At 41.3% G+C, this 24,621-nt stretch overlaps 1 protein-coding gene across 1 annotated transcript in view; it reads right to left on the minus strand.

Moving 5' to 3' along the window:
- Window positions 1-8,351: 8,351 nt before the first annotated feature.
- Window positions 8,352-24,621, minus strand: part of ntrk3a (neurotrophic tyrosine kinase, receptor, type 3a) — a 179,347-nt gene continuing 163,077 nt past the window's right edge. Inside the window, exons 14-17 of the mRNA XM_017475136.3 lie at window positions 24,161-24,333; window positions 21,885-22,128; window positions 12,205-12,363; window positions 8,352-9,258 (exon numbers count right to left, since the gene is read on the minus strand). Coding sequence (XP_017330625.1) covers window positions 9,073-9,258; window positions 12,205-12,363; window positions 21,885-22,128; window positions 24,161-24,333 — 762 coding nt within the window. The 3' untranslated portion in view covers window positions 8,352-9,072. The remainder of the gene's footprint in view (window positions 9,259-12,204; window positions 12,364-21,884; window positions 22,129-24,160; window positions 24,334-24,621) is intronic.

A 24,621-nucleotide genomic window follows, 5' to 3' on the forward strand; every position in this document is an offset into this window, starting at 1 on the left:
ACTGTGTAAAACCCAGATCCAAAATATTTATCCAGATTAGGCTAATCTAAAATGTGTAATCAAAGTATTAACCAGCCTTACCAGCATTACTAGCATTAAAATGATTAATTAATTAATGATTAAAACATAGTATTATATAAAGCCAGAAAGTTTGCTAACATAAGGCGTAATCAATACCGTAACCAAGCCAGCTTAAAACCAGAAGCTACACTTGCTAGAAAGCTAACGTTAGACTAATGTTTCAGTGAGAACCAGCAAGCCAAGCTCGCTAGCAAGCTAAAGCAGTAACCAAGCTATGTCCTTAACCAAATTTACTAGCAAGATGGCTAGAATTAGAATAATTCTATGTAGTTTATAAAGCCAAGAGCTAAGGTCACTGGCAAGCTAACTAATGTGCAATTGAAAGCATTATGAAAATTATTTTTTTAAAGAAAACAAGAGCTCAATTTGCTAGCTAGCCATCTAATGTAACAAAGCCATTTTCGCTAACAGGTCAGCTAGCATGGGTAATTATAATGTAGTGTTTAAAACCAAGAGCTAAGTTTTCTAACGAACGGGATAATTTGCTAGCTACAAATACAATATAACCAAGCCATATGCGTAGCTGTGTTTGCTAACACGCCAGCTAGCATGAGAGTAATTATTATGTGGTGGCTAATTTGATCTGGCTAAATTGGCTCATTTGGTGGCTAATTTGATCTGCATCACAGCTAACACAGCTAGTCAGTGCTGTTTCTTTAGAGTCGATGAGAAGAAAGAAGAAGCCAAAGATGTCATGCTAACAAGTGCACGCTAGTGTTCTTATCGACAGAAAAAAGCACGTTTCGGTAGAAGGAGTCGGATGATTCGGGACACGGAGGAGAGAGAAAGATGGATGAGAGAAAAAGCTAAACGTCACTCCATTTTACAGACAACAGCTGAGGTCACGGCATGGTTTTAGAGACAGCAATTACGGCTGAAATGAGATTTTTCGAGTGAAAATGGAGCCGCAGTCGCAGCGATCGACTCTATAAAGGCACAAACGCTTCCTTTGTTCAGAGGCACATTATTCTGAGCTATAAAGAGACGTGACTTTAATGTCCATTACACAGTAAAGACATAAAGGTCGATACTGACACACACACACACACACACACACACACACACACACACACACACACACACACACACACACACACACACACACACAAACACAAAGAGAGGTCCTGAATGGAGTGAGGATTCAAACACTGATCCATTTATGACGGAGAAGTGAATCTTGGTCATGACTAAATGATTCACTGATTCAAACACTGATCCACTTATGAAGGAGAAGTGAATCTTGGTCATGACTAAATGATTCACTGATTCAAACACTGATCCATTTATGACGGAGAAGTGAATCTTGGTCATGACTAAATGATTCACTGATTCAAACACTGATCCATTTATGACGGAGAAGTGAATCTTGGTCATGACTAAATGATTCACTGATTCAAACACTGATCCACTTATGAAGGAGAAGTGAATCTTGGTCATGACTAAATGATTCATTGATTCAAACACTGATCCACTTAGGAGTGTGAAATGAATCATTGAAAAGAATGACTCAGTGCTTGACTATAATTGATAATAATTCGTTCACCTCTGCGACAGAATCGTTAGCAATAAAATCACGTTTTCTGGAAATGGTTCTTGTGACAAAAAGAACTGGGTGGTTTAATTTTTTTATTTAGATGAAGATGGCGTGTTCTCGATGGAGTCTTTCAGCGCTCCATCCATGTCACTTTACCTGCCCGCCTACCTTTCACTGAAAATAAATGTCTCAATTTGTATCTGTTACACACACTGCCATACCAAAAGCACTGCATTGGACATCCACTCTACATCAGACCTCCCTCTCTCTCGCTCGCTCTCTCTCTCTCTCTCTCTCTCTCACCGTGCTCTACTGACAGTGCGGCAAATCGCTCCAGGGAGACTCATCCCTCCTCACCCTTAATGTCGCTGTCGATTTCTCCTTTCACAGGAAAAAGACAAATCCATCAGCCTATCTTTTTCCCCCAGATGTAGAATTTTTGCCATTCAACACACTCCTGCTAACGCTTTCCTCTCTCACACCAAAACGAGCTTTCAAAACCAATTAGCATGACCCCCCCCCCCCCCCCCATACGGATTGTGTGCTATGGTTTTGATTGGATAATATTATGAGAAGAGGCGGAGTAAGTGCATCAATTATGTTTTCATTTCGATCTAATCCGACTCTCGCACCAAAAAAACAAACAAACCCTAACAACATGTAAGAGCGCTTAGCTGGCACTCAGGAGCGTATGAAGGAAAAGATTACCTTAACGTCGTGTGGATGCTAATATTTAAGCGTGATAAGATCTGGCTCGTGTCGTATGTGGTTAAACAGATAAGTCTAATAATCTTTAATGTGATATTTTCATGCTAAAAAAAAATCGTAAGGAGGACTGGATTACACAGAGGATTAGCTTAAAAAAAATAAATAAATAAAGAGAGATTTATGCCGTGTTCATGACAGCTGGGAATTTTTTTTCAGGGTCTGTAAGTCTGAGCGCTACGTTGCCACAATGTTCCGGTTCTGCGCCCCGGGTCTTCGTGGCGTGATTAAGGTCTTAAAAGACTCATCAATCGTCCGTCGTGGAGAACGCGAGAGGAAATGAGCTCCTCTCACAGTTCGGCTGCCAAAAGACAGCGCTGTGGCACTTTAATCCAGTTGAGTAGTGTATGACCTTCACTGAGCCTTCCTCACACACACACACACACACACACACACACACACACACACACAGTCCTGCACTCTACCTCAGAGGATTACCCTCAAGAATGGCCATCCTATTTAAGGGATATGCGAAAAGCCGAAGCCAGTAACTCATTTCTTTCGTAATTCATCCAAAGGTGAAGTCCATGGCCGTCTCTCTTGCTCTCTCTCTCTCTCTCATATCTGTCTCTCTCTTTCTCTCTCACCTGTCTCTCTCTCTTTCATCTGTCTCTCTCTATCTCTCTCTCTCTCTCTCTCTTTCTCTCTCATCTGTCTCTCTCTTTATAGCTCTATTCATATGCCGGCGCTCATACAGTAAAGAGGATTCATGACGCACCTTCTGTAGGTCTGTAAACACCATCAAGCTTTTAGAAGATACTGTATCTAGAGGAACCCCAGGTTATAGGTTCCAGCTTGAAGGTTCGGAACCCCAGGTTCTATCGAGAACATCCGAGAAAGACAAATCAGTTTCCCAAAAAAATTTTCCCTGCTGAAAAATTCCCCCCAACAAAACAACAGAAACCATCACAGAAATTCTAATGGTTTCCACTACAAATGTCCTTACAAACAATCAGCTAAGCAGTAAAACCGTTATTGGGCCTTAATGGTATCCACTAGACATAACATGCAACCAATAGAAGGCAACAAATTACAGTACCAGTAGAGATCCACAGGGACCAGTACAGTTTCCATTCAAAGCAGTATAATTCCCATTATAACCATTAAAACCATTACAAATTCTATAAGGGTTTCTATTGTTGTCGTTTTGTTTGTTCCAGCAGGGATCATGGAACCTTTTATACTCTAAATGTATGTCAATATAAGGAAAAACCAAACATACGCTCGGTCCTACTGATGTAAAGAACGACGACTTGTTGCCTATTGGTTGTGGCATGTTGAAATACAGCCAATCAGACGCTCTCATTTACAAGAACGTAGAATTTAAACCTTTACACGTCACTAAAACTTCAAGATAATCTTTAATATTTCAATCTTCAAGTTATTCATTTAATTTGAATTGGGCCGTATGCGCATACCCCGTACACAAATGCAATACATTTCAACACCGTCATTTTAAAACATACGCAAATATCAGTTTTACAAAACCTACGAGTAAACTGCGACATAATGGAACCGAGTTATGATTGCATATTATAAATATAAATATATATTCCTTTATAGCGGTATGTGAAAGCGACACATCATTAAAATGATTATATCATCGCAGTCTGTTCTTAAATACAGATTATATGTACAGTCCGTGTCGGAAACGTGCGGTGTCGTAATTAACCTGCTTTCAAAATCGGGGGGAAAATAATTGTAGCTTTAAAAAAATACTATACACAATATACCATACTGTAGCTTATCATCAATATTTAGCCACGTTAGCGTTGTAGCAAAACAATTAAAAAATAAAAATCTTTTAACAGCTAAAATAAATAAATAAATAAATAAATAAATGTTTTTTAGCTGATGGACTACATTTGTGTAGAATCTTTTTTGGTCCATTTCCTTCAAGCCGTGACATTCTGTAATGACGCAACGGAGCTCAACACGGAGAAAATCTGTAGCTCCGGGCCTGAACCTGAAGAACAAGTGAGCGGCATCTTATCGCACATAAGCATGTTGCAAGTGTCTGCAAGTCGCATCACCCCCCCCTGCACACACACACCACACACACACCACACACACCCCCTTATCCACACTCCCATTCCTGTTCCTGCTTATTTGATGCAGCGAGAATTATCTCATGAACTACAGGGAAGCTGAAATAAACAAGAAAACAACATCAGCGAATGTTTGTCCAGGATGGTTTCCGTGCGCCGGGACTTTTCTGATACGAGGCACAAGATTGCGGAAAAATCAAGACATGTCACCTGTGATGGGGGGGGGGGGGGGGGGGGGTGTATTTAAAACGCAGAGACGTTAAAACGTGAAAAGGACCGGTTCGTTTTCGTACGCGAGCTTTGAGACGATTTGCGTCTTCAGTAGCTTTTAGATTCGACGCTATAACTGTGTTTTACGGCTGAGTTTATTTACTTATTTATTTACTTACTCGTGATGGTTGGCGAGTTATCTAGCCTGCTGGTGACAGATTAGCGGTCAGATTAGCTAAGCGAGATTTTGCGTACATGCATTCGACTCGATCAATTAGCTAATTAAATTCAGGAACGTTTTATTTCCTTTATGAAACTGCATCACGACTTTTTGTCAAAAATCTTCCAGTCCCACTTCGGGCACAGCTGTTTTATAATGTCGTTAGCATTAGCCCATGATTATCTCAACGGGATGTGCTTACAAGATCTGGGTGTGGCCATCTTTTGGTTCAGAAGGGGGCGGAGCTACCCACTGGAACGCAGTTTGAGCCTAAGCTGAAAATGCATGCCGTGTGACTCGCGACGTCGAGAACACTGAAGTATGAAGTGCTAACAGCGTAGAGTGTTTCGACAATTTCTTCCTGTATGGACTGTGATGTAAAAGTCGACGGGGTGAGGGAAAATTTTGGCACCCCCAAACCAACAATTGAAAACGAAGCACTGTTATAAAAAAAAAAACAACAAAACACACACATACTGTAGAAACAGTTGAAAACAATGTGTCATCATGAGAAATTCTGCTAGTTTTAAATATAAATCATGTAAGTACTCCATGATTTCTTGATAACTTTATGGATTGTTGAGCACTAGGAACCCCGCCCAAACCCCACCCGCTACTTTAGCTGATAAAGCTACGTTTGTGCTAGCTACTACTAGCTAGTGGTTGTTTTTGCGCCATCATATTATAAAATGGAATAACCAACTATATAATCGAATCACCAAGAAAACAAGGTCTTTCCCTTCTTTTGGCCAGCTTTCGTCCGAGTGCTGTAATCAGATTCCGAGTGCTATTGAGCGGAGGAGTGTAAGCTTGAGCGAGTCGCATGAGTCAGCGAAATCAAATTAATCTCAAATAAATCGAGTTCTACTTTAGTGAGCTTCGATGGGAATTTGCATCATCAGCCAGTAGCATTCAGATTGATTACTGTGACTGTCTTTTACTGTTGCGTATTATTATGAATGATTATTTTTTATTATTTATTATTATATATTATTTTTATTATCTGTATCTAGCCAACTAGTAACAGATTAGCGGACAGATTAGGCGGCAAAATGTTACTTGTATGCTTAGGATTCGTGCTAAATGTATTCAGGGAAACTGAATTGCGTTTATAAAACTGCATTGGATTTAAGGACTTTAAATAATAATAATTTTTTTTAAAAATCGACAATCCTCCCAGTCCCGCTCAGCAAGTTTCACCGCTGTATCGCAACAATCCTTATTAACAATTAGCCAGTTATCTCCACAGGGTTTGCTCACAAAAAAAAAGAAAGAAAAAAAAGAAGGTGTGGCCAAATTTGGTTCAGGAGTAGGCGGAGCTAGTTACTGAAAAACAATTGTAAGGTAACGACCAAATGTTACACCAACTCTGAACCGAACGTTTTCTTTTCCGTCTTTCATCCGAGTGCCGTAATCAGATTAATCACCGGAGTGCTATTGAGCAGAGAGTAACCTTGAGCGAGTCTAATGAGTCAGCAAAACTGACTCAGAGAGAGAGAGAGAGAGAGAGAGAGAGAGAGAGAGAGAGAGAGAGAGAGAGAGAGAGAGAGAGAGACGTTATATTTCTCATTAGAGTAAAGCTCTAAACACAGCTCCAGCATCAGAAGTGGTGTGACCTCCCGTAAATCCTGGAGCACTCTGGAGGATAATCACGGTTGATTTCGAGGCAGATTATCTCCTAACGAGTTTTTATTTTATTCCGGTCTTAACCTATTATCATCTCAGATAATCCTAAACAACGGCATCATCTTCCTAGACGATAAGAAAACACACTCTGTTTGAAAAAAAGAAAAAGAAAAAAGAAAAAAGACTGATATATTATGAATTCAGACAGGATTATAATCCTAGAATTACACGAGGAATAATAACAACAACATTAACTCACGTCCACGTGTGAAGCTAATCACGTCTGAAAAACAGGTTCAAATTCAAAATAAAATACTTGAAATATAACTTAAAAATTGAGCTCAGCTGTTTTGATTTGGCTCTCCATGTCTTGTGTTTGGGAAAATAATAATAATAATAAATATATATATATATATAAGCATGTAGTTTCATTTTTGTCAAGCTATTAATTATAACAAAAATTAATTATTAAGTTTGGTGTAATTTTTTTTTTTTATACGTTTCTAAAGAATCTTTTAAAATATCTAATAGCAAGACTGAATTTAAAAAAGGAGAGAAAGAAAATAGATTAGCAGTTTGGAAAAAATATAGAAAATAAAGAAACAGTAAGCATGGAAATATATCCTCGGTCAAGCTGAACCCAGATGAAATGTTCTGTGGGTTTTTAAAATAGATTTTTTAAAATTAATTTGCAGATTTATAATAAAAACTTCGAGGGGGAAAAAAAGCCTAAAAAAGATTTACGACTTAAAAAAGTTCGCTTAGCAGCTTAATTTTGCCATCCGAGTAATAAATTGTGATTTAGAGCCGATCACCGATTTCTGATTTTTTAAATTATCATTATTGTAAAGTTGTAAAAAAAATAAAATAAATAAAAATTAGCATTACTGTACTTAGCACAAATGCTACGACTCGAGCTGAACTCGGAGTTTGCGTTTACAGAGTTTGGTTTCCGTACGACTGAAATCCAACAAAATCACGTTGCTTGACGTCGTTTTTATGAAATTCGTGTGCGATCAAGTTGCTAAACATCGTTGCTAAAAATCATCCTTCGTACAGGTTGTGGTTATGTGTCGATGCTAATGCATCCGCATGCTAATACTAACTCTCACACATGAACAGGCGAGTAGCTACTGATATTCACCTCGCTAATACCGTACTACAGATAGCAAGATAGCTAGCAAGGAATCGTTAAAAACCTCACAATTTTTAATCCTGATACGTCTCTCTAACTCGTAGATCTTCTCTACACAGCTAGCCGCTAACTTTCTGACAGATGAAGCTATGAGAATACAGCAGTATCACGCAAAAGACACAAAAAATGTATCATAATGTAGAAATTTCTAGATGCTAATTTACTTATTATGGTGTATGAAGGTCAATTTATATACGTTTTATATTTATATATATATCAGCCTTTATTTTGTAAGGTTTCATATTAGCCTTTTGAGATTAGCTATTTTAGATAAGCATCAGATTTTGCTCTTGTATCGTAAATCCGAGTCTTCCGATCTTTCCGAAACGTAAGCTAAAGATCTAAAGAACCGCGTAATTAAACGCACGGACCTTCGCATGCTAATGCTAACTCTCTGGCATGACTGACAGGTGATTTGTCGTGATAAATGAATGATTAATCAGGTTTTTGGGGGATCTTACGCAAGTCCTAGGGTAAGAATCATCTTCCTAGAGCATCTATCACACAGGAACTGATAATATTTGACGCTCGTGGCGTGAACGTGACGCGTTCTGCTATGAAACTCGTTTGATCGTTTCTCGAAAAAAAAAAACCTCAGAGTTTAGCAGACGTCTAAAAAGAGAATGAGATGAAGTTCATTCAGTTTAAACAAACAAAAAAAAATGTAACATATCAAAATATTTATAGAATTTACTCACTGTAACGGCACATCAAGAAACTAAAGCGGTCTAAATAGCGAAAAATGAAATAAGTTACCATACGGACACAGGAATTTACATTATATACATTCAGCTTTGTTTAAATAAAATCCTTTGCTGTGATTGGTCGGCTCCGTGGCGCCGTAAAGTTCCACGAGCGGGTGAAAAGTTCCTGCTTTTAGGAAGTAAAAGCCCTGCTGAGTGTCTCCTCTACAGTCACGGAGAAGATCGTCGGCTAGCATCGTGTGGAAGATCGTTCACGTCTTCGTGACACGTCGACACGCTGCAAAAGAAATTAAATTAAAGGGAAAAAAATGTGAAGCGTGGACTTTTATTCTCCATCAAGCTGAAACTAAATGAAAAGTTGTGGTTTTTTTGTTGTTTTTTTTTTTTTTTTTTAAACTTTTGCACGTTTATAAAATCTTTTTATATTTTATTCCTGGAAAAAAAAACAACAACCCCAAAGTAATCCAAAGCCGTCTCCGGTTCCGGTCAGTAGAACTGTACACTTCCATCTGCAGGGGGGAAAAGAAAAATGGAAAAAGTGCTCCATAAAGACTCGTATCCAGTGTTTGGAAAGGTGTAGCAGGCACTTAAGTCCGTCCCATTGCTCAGATGTGTGTGTGTATGGGTGGGTGTGTATATATATTTATATATATGTGGTCCAGTTCCGGCTCTGGTTCTGACCGGTCGTTTCAGCCGAGGATGTCCAGGTAAACCGGCGCTGCTTTTCCCAACGCGAACAGGATTTTCTGGATCTCTTTAATGTTGAGCCTCTGCTGCGGTTCTCGCTGCCAGCAGCCCAGCATCACGTCATAGACCTCCTTAGGGCAGACACGAGGACGTTCCAACACCCGACCCTGCGTTATACACTCGATCACCTGCGGGGGGGTTAGAGAGAATGGGATTACAAAAAATGAAAAAATTGAGATACATAAAAGGAGTGCATGAGAGATTGATGAAAAGGAGAAAGGAAAGAGAGAGGAGTGTGTCGAATGGAGAGATGGATAAAGGGCACAGAGAGAGAGAGAGAGAGAGAGAGAGAGAGAGAGGTACAGAGAAAAACAGATTGGCAGAGAGGTTGAGAGAGAGAAACATACTGAGACAGAAACAAAGGAGTGAAATATTAAAAGGAAGAGAGGGAGGAGAATAGAGAGAGAGAAAGAAAGAGAGAAAAAAGGGAGAGAGGAAGTGAGAGATGAACAAGGATAAAGGAAAGAAACAGGAAATGGAGAGTGTGACAGACGGAGGGAGAAAGACAGAGACAGATATAGGAAGGGAGAGACAGATAGAAACACAGAGAGAGAGACAGACAGATAGTGAGTCAGACAGAAAGAGAGACAGACAGAGAGAGAGAGAGAGAGAGACAGACAGATAGCGAGAGAGACAGATTGATAGTGAAAGAGACGGACAGACAGTGAGACAGATAGTGGGAGAAAGACAGATAGTAAGACAGACAGTGACAGAGACAGACAGATAGTGAGAGAGACAGGTAGTGAGAGACAGACAGATAGTGAAAGAGACAGACATGTAGTGAGAGAGACAGACAGACAGATAGTGAGAGAGACAGTGAGAGAGAGACAGACAGGTAATGAGAGAGACAGTGAGAGAGACAGACAGGTAGTGAGAGAGACAGTGAGAGAGAGACAGACAGATAGTGAGACAGACAGACGGACCGTGAGAGAGACAGACAGGTAGTGAGAGAGACAGTGAGAGAGAGACAGACAGATAGAGAGACAGACAGACCACGAGACAGACAGACAGACCACGAGAGAGACAGACAGGTAGTGAGAGAGACAGTGAGAGAGAGACAGATAGATAGAGAGACAGACAGACAGATAGTGAGAGAGAGACAGACAGATAGTGAGAGAGACAGACAGGTAGTGAGAGAGACAGTGAGAGAGAGACAGACAGTCAGACAGACAGATAGTGAGAGAGACAGTGAGAGAGAGACAGACAGATAGACAAAGAGACAGACAGACAGTGAGAGAGACAGTGAGAGAGACAGACAGGTAGTGAGAGAGACAGTGAGAGAGAGACAGATAGATAGAGAGACAGACAGGTAGTGAGAGAGACAGACAGAGAGAGAGAGGATAAGAGACTGAAGTAGAAGCAGGTTTCTATCCGTTCAGTAGAGATCGAACAGTGTTTGCGGTTCTAAGGAGCGTGTTCTCTCCGTGTTCCGCTACATTACAGTAAACACGGTTAGAACGACACGCCGAGCGTCTCTGTGGAGAGAGCTATTACAGCGCTACCTGTTCGTTTCATCCCTCCACTTATTCCCTCGCTTCAACACATTCCCTTTCTCCATCTTCATCCTCTCTCTTCGACTGAAATCCAGCAGCTTGTCCAGATAAAAGCTAACGACCGCGCGCAGCTAATGTCGCTGGTTATTGTTATTTTTGTGTTTTATTACCTCAGGAATCCACTCGGTTTCACAGCAGTTAGCTAATCTGATAACTATTAGCAAAACCAGTCAGGCTAAACTATTAATAATGCTAGCAGTAAATAGAATAAAATTAGCACTACCTGAACCAAACTATGCTGATTAACCCAGTGCGGCTTGTACTTTTTACATGGTTAGCTACATTAGCATGTTTGGTACAGCTTATCCACTTACTTAGAAAATTAAGCTAAGCAATAAGGAGTTAGCTAGTGGCTACTGGTTAAGAAAACATCAACTTGTGCAATTCAAAAATACTACTTTTATTTGTTTATTTTCAATTATTGTGTGTGTGTGTGTGTGTGTGTGTGTGTGTGTGTGTGTGTGTGTGTGTGTGTGTGTGTGTAAGTAACTTTACAATGTATGGAACATATTACAAGGAGAAACCCGTAAGTGTGTCCCGTTACATTTCCGGCGTCTCTGACTGGAGGAAGTCGAGCTCGTGACAGGCCGCATCGTGTGTTCCTCATTATGTGTGATTTGACTCGGAGTTATTGTTGCCTTAACAGCCGCGGCTCGTGTCACTTAATTGCTCCGTTCTTGTCATCTCGGCTTAAGCCTTAATTGATTCCACTCCTGGTTAAATACGGTAGCCACGGGCTATGCTTAAAATAGAGGCTTGTCATAATTCTCGCTCGGCGTCTGACGCTCGGCTCGCTGGGATTTACTCGGTGCACGTGTAGTGTCAAAGCAGAGATAATGGAAAATAAGTGGGACGAGACGATGGGGAATTTTATAACACACAGCAGGAGCGTGGACTCCACGCTACGCTAACGCGTTCCAGGCTGGAGCAATTTGTTCGTAGTAATGAACGGAGCACGGAAACGCAGCTAAACGTGTGAAAGTCGGGCTCTAATTTATTTTCTCAGATTTTATTTCACGCCATTTGAATCCCAAGTTTAAGATTTGAAACCCATTCAAAACCATTAAATCGTTCGATTTCTTAGGAGAAAATCATTTTTAGGTGTGGAAATTATTATTCCAAATCCAAATCAAGCACAGAGCCGATCCTGTGAGAGATTTTTTTTTATAGCAGCTCTAGAGACACCGATTTGGGATTTAAATCAAAATAATTATTCTGTTATCCCAGAAGTAGTACGGCAAAATAAACTACTGCTACCAACAAGAAAGAACCTGCTATTATGCTAACTATTTCTACGTGTACGTTGCTCGTTGTAGACTTATACTGGACATCATTCTGGATTCTGATTGGCCAGAAGGCGTTAATTTCACCACACACACAATCCTTACATATATATATTTTCAAAAATCTTAAAAGCTCCCACAAAAAAGAAAAAAAACAAAACAAAACCTAGAATCTTTTCGAAAGCAGCGATGCACGTACACTATTAACGATTTACGTAACGTCAAAAGCTTTCTCTACCTCGTTATTGGCAAGCTGGAACCAAGGCTGCTTGCCGTAGGTAAAGATCTCCCATAGGATGACGCCGAAGCTCCATACGTCGCTCTCGGTGGTGAATTTGCGGTACATTATGCTTTCAGGAGGCATCCAGCGAATAGGAAGCATCGTATGACCTCCGACCTGTTAGAGTGTGCAGGGGAAAAGAGGGTCAGACAGTGACCTGACAACATACCACACAGCGATAACTGTACAGTAGCTGTGAATCATTCAGTCTGCTGATAGACACTGAACATGGGCTTCAGAGAAACATGATAAAATCCTGTTCACGGATTTTCATTACAACAAAACGTAAAACTGCATTCGTTTTTTTTCTTCCTTCTAATTACAGCAGGCTGAATTAACACCCTTAAGGCAATTATTGTGATTTTTTACACTAATGGCATTAAAACACGCCCCTATTTTTGTGTTTAGCACTTGAGCTGTTCAGCTCATAATTCCCTAAAATGGTTTCTTATATTTGTATTAAAGTGGAATGCAGGCTTGTTACTGGCTCCGGGAGTTTTGTAGAGAAAAACACTAAAGACAATGATAATGATAATGAGTTTTTATTGATCACATACACGTCACAGCACAGTGAAATTCTTTTCTTCGGATATCCCAGCATGTTAGGAAGCTGGGGTCAGAGTGCAGGGTCAGCCATGATACAGCGCCCCTGGAGCAGAGAGGGTTAAGGACCTTGCTCAAGGGCCCAACAATTGCAGCTTGGCGGTGCTGGGGCTTTTACCCCCGACCTTCTGATCAGTAACCCAGAGCCTTAACCGCCACAACACCAATGCCCCAAACTAAAATGGCTAGTTTGACACCAAAGTGCTTTCCGTGTTCTCGGGGCCCTGATAGAGGTTTTACCTGAGGTTTGAGTTTGGGCCACTAAAGGTTGCACCTCAAAACACTCTTAGGTGGCAAATAACATTCGTCATAATTTAAGCAACACAGTTTGAGAAGTACTGCATCGGGTTCAATGGCAGTGTTTTTTCATGATAAAGGAACATTAAAGCAACATAATGTTCCAGGAAATGTAAGAAAGTAGGATCTTCAGGAATATTGGGTTCTGAGACCTCTGGGAGCATAGGAACGTCGAGACATGGGACTTTGGTAATATGGGAATATGTGAACATGAAACACTGGGAATATTGGACAACAGGGACAGGTCTTTGGGTAGATAAAACTATAGAAACTCAAGGCCATAGAACAGGGGTCTGTTAACATACGGCACTGAGAACAGAGAACCAGTGAAATTGAAACAAAAGTCCATGGGAACAAAGGTACTTGTGGACACTGAACTCTGGGAACCTCAGTACCGTGAATATTGAACTGTCGAATGATAGGGCCCTGAGACATGGAAATCTGGTAACATATAGAAACATAGAGGAGTCTTGGAACCTTTGTTGTATGACCCTTGAAAAATGAGGCCGCTGGGAACCTAGAGTCTTGGGAACATAGCCCATTGTGAACATAAAGCCCTGATTACATAATTCTCTGGGAGCACAGAACACTGGAAACATAGGACTGCGGGAATTAAAGATTATGGGAAAATAAGCCACTGGAAACATAGAACCCTGGGAACACAAGACACTGGGGAACCCAGGAAATAGAGGACTCTAGGAACATAAGATGGAGAGGACACAGAACCCAGGAAACATTGGACCTGGGAGCCTACGACCTCAAGAACATAGGACACTGGGAATATAGTGTTCTGAGAACACTGGACTCTGGGAACGTAGGGTCTGGAAACATGAGACTCTGGGAACATTGGAGTCTGGTAATATAGGACTCTGGGAACTTGAGTCTCCAGGAGCATATGTCCTGAAAACAAAAGACCCTGGGGAAAAGCCTAAGGGTACGTAGACCCTGGGAACATATAACTTTGGAAATATGGGGGACCTAGGACCCCAGGAAATGTAGAACCTGGGAACATAGGACCCTAGTTACTTAATGCTTCGGGAACATAGGTCCCTGGTTACTTAATGCTTTGGGAGCATGGAACCTTAGGACTGACCTTTATGAGAAGATTGGTTAAGAGAGAGAAACCATCTTTAATCATCACTACACCAGACCGGATTAGTCTGAAATGTATTTCCTCTTGGTGTGGATGGAAGTGTGTTAATTATATCTCTGGTACGATCAGCGACGGTGATGTTTTGATGACAGCCACACCGTTATTGTGGCTTTCATAACTTAAGTGGCAGCTGCATGCTGATTACACAGCTCATTAGTGCAGTTCACATGCAACAAAGGACTTCTCACACACACACACACACAAAATCAGAGTGTGTTAGTAAGAGTCAGTGTGGCACTAGATACATTCGGGTATAAAAATCTGCTTTCACTACTAAGAACCAAATGATCAAATATGAATACAACAAAAAAGCGTTTCATGCTGTGTGAGTTATATTATAGTGTGTCCCTGTCGTTCCTTGTTTTTGTCCCAAACCCCCATACAACTGTACTAAATGTTAAATTAAAATGAGTACACCACTAATAGGCAAATTTCCACCACAAAAACCTTGTCACGAATTCAGCAATCAGGATCCAAAAGCTTGAAGTATAGGCCTTGGGAAAAAATGGCTTTGGGAACATAGGGAACTTGCAAAATAGGTCCTGGGGACATAGTGCTCTTGAAACATCAGACCCCTGGAACATAGGACCCTTGAAATATAAGGCCCTGGAACAAAGTGCTTTGGGAACATAGGGAATATAGGACCCTTGAAACATAGGATTTGGCAACATTCCTAGGAATGTGGTGCAATGTGGTACAATGTGAATATGGAACCATGGTTAGATAATGTCCTGGTTACATAATGCACCGGAACGATTTTACTTTATAGGGTGTAATTCCAGGAACCTTGAAACCTGAAGTGCCATGAACAAAGGGCCTTGGTAACATAACTAATATGTTCTATCTATACCTTTGAAAAGGTGGACCCTTGTAATACAGGACCTGGGAACGCAGTACTCTAGCAACATCAGACCCTTGGAACACAGGACTTGGGAACATAGGACATGGGAAGATAGTTTCTCTAGCAACATCAGACACTTGGAACATAGTACTCTAACAACATCAGATACTTGGAACATAATACTCTGGCAACATCAGACCCCTGGAACATAGGACTTGTGAATGTAGGACTTGGGAAAATGGCACCTGGGAACTAGCAACATCAGACCCTTGGAACAAAAGGCTCAAGGAGCAAAGTGCTTTGGGAAACTATTAGTTCCTGCTCCAAAGCACTTTAGGACTTTTAATTAGACGAGGAACTGCTGTGCAATTGAGGTAGTTGTGCTAAGCTAGTATGCGATTACTAAAAATTGTTTTAGCCATTGATTCTATCGGCTCAATGTTTTGAATACTAATGTAGCAAAGATGTCAATGACTAGTCATAAATAATCAACTAAAGATCGGTCCAGAATAAACATGCTGTGTGTCTAATTTTCCACTTGGATTTGTGACCCAGATCTGATCTGCGTCGCCGTGTTTCTGTGTGCTGAAATGAAGTCATCATCAAGCAGTCTGTGTTCCGTCGTCTTCCATAATTGTCACTTTAGTTCCTCACAAGATTCCAGAATATCAGCAGAGGTGCAACAGTATGCACATGAGATTTGTGAGCCCATTATTTGGGGAACACAGTGGTTAAAGTCATGAGAAAGCTGTTGCTAGGCAACTGGGAAACCCAGAATGGACGCCAAGCACAGGTTAGCTAATGACTATGGATAATGAATTAGCTAGCATGGAGCCATTAAGCCATTTCGGAAAATGAGAAACGAGGCAGAATTTCAAGTCAGGAATATCAACAAATTTACCAAATTACACTTAGCATTGAGTGCTAACAGGAAGTTCTGTGAGTTCTGCCATATTGATGTGAAGAAAACAAGGGAACAGGGCCAGTGTGATCATCAGACACGCGCCCCTGCTCTCAGTTCACAGTGATCCCTTCATCTCAGGAGACAGCTCATAACGGAGACGCCAATGAGGTGGAACAAACAGACATCAGCACACTTTATGTCCTGCCATATTTCTCTTGCTCTTCTTTTTCGCTCTGCTTTTGGGGTTTTCTGCAAGTACCAGCTTTATTCTTCACTACTCTGAACTGCTTCATGATCTATGGAATTATTTCTTTATAAGTACATAAGTAAAGTCTTTGTACACAACACTGCTATTAAGTCAGATTTTGTGTTTTTGTTGGTCAGTGGTTTAGCTTTTTACTACCGAGTTTCTTTTAGTAAAAGTTAACATTTTTTGCTGGTGAGATTTGTAACCTTTTGCTAGTGAGTGCTTTAGCCGTTTGCTAGTGAGTGCTTTAGCCGCTTGCTAGTGAGTGCTTTAGCCGTTTGCTACTGAGTGCTTTAGCCACTTGCTAGTGAGTGCTTTAGCCACTTGCTAGTGAGTGCTTTAGCCTTTTGCTAGTGAGTGTTTTAGCCTTTTGCTAGTGAGTGCTTTAGCTTTTTGCGAGTGAGTACTTTAGACTTTTGCTAGTGAGTGCTTTAGCCGCTGGCTAGTGAGTGCTTTAACCGCTTGCTAGTGAGTGCTTTAGCCGTTTGCTAGTGAGTGCTTTAGCCGCTGGCTAGTGAGTGCTTTAGCCGCTTGCTAGTGAGTGCTTTAGCCGTTTGCTAGTGAGTGCTTTAGCCGCTGGCTAGTGAGTGCTTTAACCTTTTGCTAGTGAATGCTTTAGCTTTTTGCTAGTGAGTGCTTTAACCTTTTGCTAATGAGTGCTTTAGCTTTTTGCTAGTGAGTGCTTTAACCTTTTGCTAATGAGTGCTTTAGCTTTTTGTTAGTGAGTGCTTTAACCTTTTGCTAATGAGTGCTTTAGCTTTTTGCTAGTGAGTTCTTTAGCTTTTTGCTAGTGAGTGCGTTAACCTTTTGGTAGTGAGTGTTTTTCAACCTTTTGCCTGTGAGTGGTTTATCTTTTTGCTAGTGAGTGCTTTAGCTTCTTGCTAGTGAGTGTTTTAACCTTTTGCTAGTGAACATTTTGGCTTTTCAGTAGTGAACAATCTGGCTTCTTGCTAGTCAATAGTTTGGCTTTTTCCAGAGTAAATTTTGAGAGTGTTTAGTAGTGTTTTGGCTTTGTGCTAGCAAGACTTTTTGCTAGTCGGGTTTTTGTCTTTTTGTTTGGTATCATTTTGGCTTTTTGCTAGTGGGAGTTATGTGTTTTTGCCAGTGACTGTTTTGGCTATTGCTAGTTATTATAAAAAATTTTTTGGCAGTGTTTTGGCTTTTGCTTACTGAACCATTTGGTTTCTGGCTAGTAAATGTTTGGATTTGGCTAACAAGTATTTTGTCTTCATGCCAGTGACTGTTTTGTCATTTTTGGCCAGTAGTTAGTCAGCATTTTATCTCCCTTTATTTTGTTACCCTCTGGAGGTACAGGTGACATAATCATAACTTCACAGCGTATGGAACACGAACAATTTTTGGTTTTCCTCTTGTTTCTTTTGCTAATGAATATTTTCATGTTTCTTTCTCTTTTTTTTTTTGCTAAGAAAAATGTGTTGGCTTTTTTGCCAGCAAGTGTTTCGTTTCGTTTTGTGCTCGTTTGTTTGTGCCAGAGCAGTGTGAAGGCTAAATGAATGGATTAGCTTTTTATTAATCTAATTCATTTGCGTCTGGCCATCTCCCAGCAGCTCCTTCCTGCATGAAACAACACGGAGCAGATAAATGCGGCGGGGGCCGACGGCAGGGGACTCGTCTGGAAACAGAATTACGGATGACAGGGAAGGTGACGAGACGCGTCAATGCAATCTCAAAAGGGCAGCATATTGAAAAGCAGAACAATTAGAAAGCATTTGACATGCTGAGAACAGGAAGTGAGTCATGCTGCAATTGTGCTGCTAAATCAATAGCATGGCTAATCTACTGAATGGCTTGTGAGAAAGATGACACACACACACACACACGCACACACACACGCACACACACACACACACTATGAAAGACTAATAAAATACTGATAACTGAGATTTCAGCTTCAGATATACAGTATAATCACCTTTCATTTATATACAGTAAACATACATCAAAGTGCTTTATGATGCTATATTCCCAGGCTCTTATTTTCTAGGGTTCTAGATACTGGTCTAGGTTCACATGTTTCCAGTCTTCCAGCATCCGATCTTTCCAGGATTCAGTATTTTCCCCATCTATGTTCCCAGGTTCCTAGGTCGTCTCTCGTGTCCTATGTTCTGTACTCGAAGAAGCTTTCATTTCCACAGTCCTATATTCTCAGCAGCCTACCTTTCCAGAGTTCTATAATCCCAGGACCTTTCATTTCCATGTTTTCCCAAGCACTATGCTCTCAGTCGTCCTATGTTCCTAGGATGTTTCCAGGCTCTTATGCTCTCAGACTCCCAGAGTTTTATGCCTACAGTGTTCCTTTCATTTCCTGGTTCTGGCATTCACAGGGCCTTATTTCTGTAGGGTCCTATTTTTCAATTTCCTATATTTCTAGGATCCTATGTTTCCCAGAGACTCATATTCTCAAGACCTTCAGTTTCCAGGGTCATATGTTTCTAGAGCCTTTAAATTCCGGGCTCTTATGTTCTAGGTATCTTTCCAGGGTTCTCTTTCTCTACACAAGAGTTCTATGTTCTCAGGACCTTTAATTTCCAGGGTTTTATATGTCCAGGATACGGTGTTTTTCCGGGGATTATGTTCTCAGATTCCTTGGATGTTCCTAGGATTCCTGGGATGTTTCCCGAGTTCTGTGTTCCCAGTACCTCTAGTTTCCATGGTCCTATTTTTCCAGACTCCTTTGGTTCCAGTGTCCTATGTTCCCATGGTTCTGTTCCCAGGATCCTATGTACCTACAACCTTTAATTTCCATTTTTTCCATGATTTACTTTACTTTCCAGAGTCTACTGACCAACCCTCCCATTATCCTATATTCCCAGGTTCTATGTTCCCAGCACCTTTAACTCCCAGACTCCTATGTTTCCAGACTTCCATGTTCCCTTGGCCAGTATTTTCATGATGATTATGTTTGATGTTTCTAGAAATCTATGTTCCCAGGATTCCTTTAACTGTCCAAACTGTTATAATAAATTGTTTTGTTTGCCATGAAAAAAAAAAAAAAAATCTATATATAATTACGCATCAGTCCTTATAGCTGTTCTTTCCACACACTTTGTTTCTCTCGCCTCCGGTTGTTTCCCTTCAGTTTTTTCTTCCCAATCTGTCTCCTGGATCTGTGTTGTGAGAAGAAGGGAAGCGGTGATGGATATGGAGTGTGACGGCGGTATTGTTGCCGCGCGGATGTTCGCCGTAATGCGGGTTAATTGAACCTGCGGCCGTGCGCTAAACTCTCTATTCCGAACATGAAATCATTCTGACAGCCGCAAAAGCCTGGTGTAATGCGGCAGCTACAGAATCGTGTCGGATCCGCCGAGATCCGTAATTACATCTGTTTGTTATTGTTAAAAATCGGCGTGTTTCAAGGTCGCTGCAGGAAACTTCATCAAAAGTAACAGACACCCCAATTCCCTTCTCACCAAGAGTGCACATAAAAAAAAAAAGAAAAGAAAAGAAAAGAAATGAAATGCGTGCACCCCCAATAAAAAACGTGGCCCATTTAGCAAACTTTCCCCACACTGTATTAATCTGAGAAATCTGTGTATTCATTATCTGCTGCTTTATTATTACATACAAGCAGGGGCCGGGAACCTACGGCTCGCAAGACAAATATGACTCGGATTATGGCTGGACGGCGGGAATAAATAAATAAATAAAAGCGATTTTTACTTTAAGGCCTCTCTTACTTTAAGACGTGTCACAGAGGATTAAAAAAAAGGATTAGGGGAAACGTGCTACAACCCCCCCCGACAATAAGACGTTATACTAGTAAAGCGTGAGAATAAAAACGAGAACGTAAACAAGACTTTAAACAGAAGAATAAAATCAGGAGAAAAATGGTTAGAAGAAAATTAATTCAATATTAAACATTATTTTTAGTGCTACAATGAGGGGAATGTTTCCGCGTGCGGAGTTACATATTCAACAGATAAATTAAATAAATAGATAAATAAATAAATAAATACAGAGGATGTAGTTGTTACTCTACCCATGACTGCGTCCCGATTAAAAATGAAGTGAAAAGCAAATCTACGCACTAAAAGCACTAATAACGAAACGTTTATTACTGTTGTTTTGTGTTATAACAAATAATAATCATAATATACAAAATTTACTAAGGATTAAACAATAATATTCAACTACCAAATATAATGGCATGGTAGTATTCGGTTAAATGAGAGAGGACGATAAAAAGAAGTTTACGTTTACCTTTGCGCAAATCGATATCTCCGTATGAACGATTTACTCACCGTTGAATATTTTTAAAGCAGTCCGTCCGTGTAAAAAGCAGCGATATGTTTGCGAACATAACGGCGTAAACAGATGGACATGTTACACACCAAGCCACGGGCTGCATTTATCACGTAATATTCCCGTCTGTCAGAGAGAAATGACACATGAGCCGGGTTCGGCGACGTAATTATCAATCGATCACAATTTAAAAACCCCAGATCCAGGATGAATGTGGACCGTGCGGCCATCTGAAGGTTAATTAATCACCCCGTTCTGCTCACGGCGTCTTTATGGGAGATAAATTTGAGTTCGAAACCAATTATCGGACGAGGTGCGGTGCAGTTTAGTTCGGGTCTGGTGGAAGAGTAAAGTAAATAAATACGCTTTGGCGTGAAGAAATTCAGCGTGACGATTCTTTTTATTTGATCCAGAGATAATGAAGTTCACCGGCGGGTGTAATAATGTGGAGGATCGTTCCGTCACGTAGCTGAATAATGCGCGAGTTTATTGTATTAACGCTGATGTTACTGTAACGCTGAGTGATGAAGCCCACTTTCTCTACCAAAATCTTTTATTCCTCTTACACCAGTTATTTCTTTAATAAAGAATGACATTTAAGTCTGTAAAATGAGTCCGTTCGTGTTCTCGCTTACGTTATAGCAGCTATAAACACTCGTTCCCTCAGCAGCACCTCTCTCTATAATCTCTCTCTTCAAGTTAAAAAGAAAAGAAACGCAGCTTGTCGTGTTACCGAGAGTCCACAAAGAAGCGTCAAGTCCTCTGTCTGACTGTCACGAGGCGCTGACGCCGGAGACTCCTTCCGTAGATCTTAAAGAGATGTCTCCGACGGTTGTTTTGTAATTATCGACAGCGCACCACAACCCCTTCACGGAATATTTTACGGCGCTCTCGAATGCCCAGATGAGCGTTAGTTCCCATGACAGGGTTCTCCGTCAGGGGTAAGGGCGTGTTTTGTCAGGTTTCTCGATGCTCGGTGAAGACGTCACGTATGATTTCGTTTACTTTCGCGATGGCAGAAACGAACGCAAAAATCAAAGCAGACTCCGCGATATTCGGAGGAACTGCACGTTTTCAAAATCACCGCCGATCCGGGGCGGAGACGCGAACGTGACGTCGTGACGACGTGCGTTCAGACGAAGCTGTCGAACACGAGTGCAGCTAAAAGGTCTCGTTTAGCAACAAACAACACCGCGATAGACCACGCGAAACATTCTGTTGATTGCGATTTTTTTCCCCCGCAACAATCACTAAATAACACTCCAGGAAATCCTGTACGGACTGGTATATGCATACGACGTGCAGAGCGGCGTTCCCTGCGGCGACTCACCCGGTAGTAGTCAGTGCTGTAGATGTCTCTGGACATTCCGAAGTCTCCGATCTTGACCAGGAGCCCGTTCCCCACCAGGCAGTTGCGTGTCGCCAGGTCTCTGTGCACAAAGTGCTGAGATGCCAGGTACACCATGCCCGCTGCGATCTGAGTGGCTATGTGTAGCATCTGAGACAGACCCAGCTCTCCGTTCGTCTGCAGCGGCTGTCCATCAACCAGGATCATGGCGTCGGGACCGTGAGCTCTGTTAGGAAACACAACGTAATACGGAACATTTATTCCGTCATGAGACGCGAATAAAGAGACGCTGTTTAGTTGATAGTTTTACAGCTTAACCTAAACGCACAGCTATGTAGCTGGACTGTGATTGGCTGGCACTATTTTGTGTTATGATGTCATAACATCCCGGTTTATGTTCTTACAGCCGTGTATTTATTCAGTCGCACAGCTGTCTGTCGTTTTTTTTACTGGCGTTTAACTTTGACATGCCCACCAGGGGGCAGAACAGCGAAAATAAAACGCGTCTCATTTCACGTCGCGCTGAACGGAGATGAAGAATCGGATTAATATGACTTGTAGCTGATTTCTGAATTAGCGTGCTGTTCAGAGGTCAGGGGTTCCCCAACTTTTTAGGCAAACGACCAGAGAAGGACATCATCATTGTTTAGCGACCGCGTGTAACGTGTCAGGATAGCGAAAAAACAAAACAAAACAAAAACCAATGCTAACCTAGCGAGTGAAAGCTAACCAAGCATGCGTAGCTACTGTGTAACTCTGATTATGGATCCTGATTCTCTGCTCGAGCGACGTTGTAGGCGGGGCAGACTCTCAGACAGACAGCTGTCAATCAAACATATTTAGCCATTTGAATAGAAAACGCTGCACTCGGATTAATTTAATGAAGATACCCGGAATTTTTCATAACAGGAAACGGAAAGTTTGGAACGCTGACGGCGTGATCCTTCTCACAAGGCCTGCAATCCAGTCACGAACGCTCTCCATCATGCAGAACCGGCGCGCTGTGCCAACGGAACAGCATGCAGGACCTCGAGGGAACCCAGGAGCATAATTCTCAGCACTGTGTGTGTGTGTGTGTGTGTTATCAGTTGTCATCATGTTATTCTCTTAATCCAGGCAGCAGGATTTAGAAAGCGATTGGTGCTCCCAGGACGGGTCTTGTCAGAACCGATGTACGCAGTGTATCATCTCGCGGTGTGTTTCTCGCGCAGTTCCTCTGCAGAAAGCTTGTTCCTCATCCATCACGCTCTGATCACTCGCGCCGACGGGAAATGAAATCCGCTCCATCTCATCCCGTCCCTGTCGCCGTCGAAACGAGACCAAAAGGCCGCTGTCGGTGTCGGATTTTCATAAAAGCGATTAAATATTACACGAGAACGATGACGGGAGAGACGAGGGAGTTACAGCCACGGCTGCGGGCGCGAATAAACACTCTCACACGGGAGAGACGGGAACACTCGCTCGGGGGTTTGGATAATGAAGAAGGTGCGCCGTCGGGGATGTGGTTTTAGGTCACGCGCAGCACTCGAACGCAGCTACGAAAGAAAGCGTATAGATGCTAGTTGTTTGGATTATTTTAGCCGCTTAGCAACAATTTCAAACTTTTATTTATCGTTCATTTTTCAAATACAGACGATTTTCTGAAACTACTCGATGATTAGCTATCGGTACAGTGCTAACCTTAATGCTAACTTTTTTTTTTAAAGCTACATTACCCTTGTACGTTTGTTACCAGTTTTTCATTTCCATTTCAATTTGGTTTTTAGTTTTAGTCGATATATTTCCGTCGTTTGTTCATCGTTAGCTTTCATCTAGAATTAGCCGACGAAAAGCTAGTGCAGTTTTCAGTCACTAAAACTTCCATTTTGATTTTGATCATTTCCCTAATTTCTGCTTATGTTTTTCACGAGTTGTAAAGTGTTTGTACAATCGGAAATCTTTTCTAATCATACCAAAAATACACGCCGTATAACATCGTCTTGAAATGTTTTTTTGATTTATAGAACCACGAAGCGTTAGCATGAACACGAAGGTCAGAGAAAACAGCTAGCTAACAGTTCCTGCATCTTTTCGTCTCGCTGTTTGCTTTTACATCAAATATTTCTCTTCTATAATCACCGTTCCAAACTTCCAAGCAAAAAAAGTCATTTTTATAATAATAATAATAATAATAATAATAATAAACTTTGCACAATGGAGTGTCCACATGGCTAAGAGGAAAGCTGTAGATCTTCAGCAAGGCCAGAACATGAACATACCTGAGGAACTTGTTGAGATCTCCGTGCTTCATGTATTCGAACACCATGATGAGCGGGTCTCCGTCCACGCAGACTCCGTAAAACTTCACGATGTGGTCGTGCTGCAGGTTGGTGAGGAGCTCGGCCTCGCGCTGGAAGTCCTTCCTCGCCGCCAGCGTGGGATCTTTCAGAGTCTGAAGACACAGACGGATACCCGTAATCGGTTTTAGAGAAGAGGAAGCATGCGGCTTCAGTTTAACAAGTTATACTAGAGTGCTGTTAATACTGGAAGGAGTCTCCAGTTCCAGCGCTTTGTAACAGTCCGATGTAAAGCTGTAACTTTAAACCTGGGCAATTTGTCACACGTTTTATCCGTTTATAGTTACATTTAATGTCGAGGAACGTCCTTGAAACAAGTCAGTTCCTGTTCTCGCTTACGTTATAGCAGTTATAAACACTCACCAGACCTCTTTATTCTCTCT

Source organism: Ictalurus punctatus, chromosome 8, assembly GCF_001660625.3.
Source record: "Ictalurus punctatus breed USDA103 chromosome 8, Coco_2.0, whole genome shotgun sequence".
In the NCBI taxonomy this organism is placed as follows: Eukaryota; Metazoa; Chordata; class Actinopteri; order Siluriformes; family Ictaluridae; genus Ictalurus; species Ictalurus punctatus.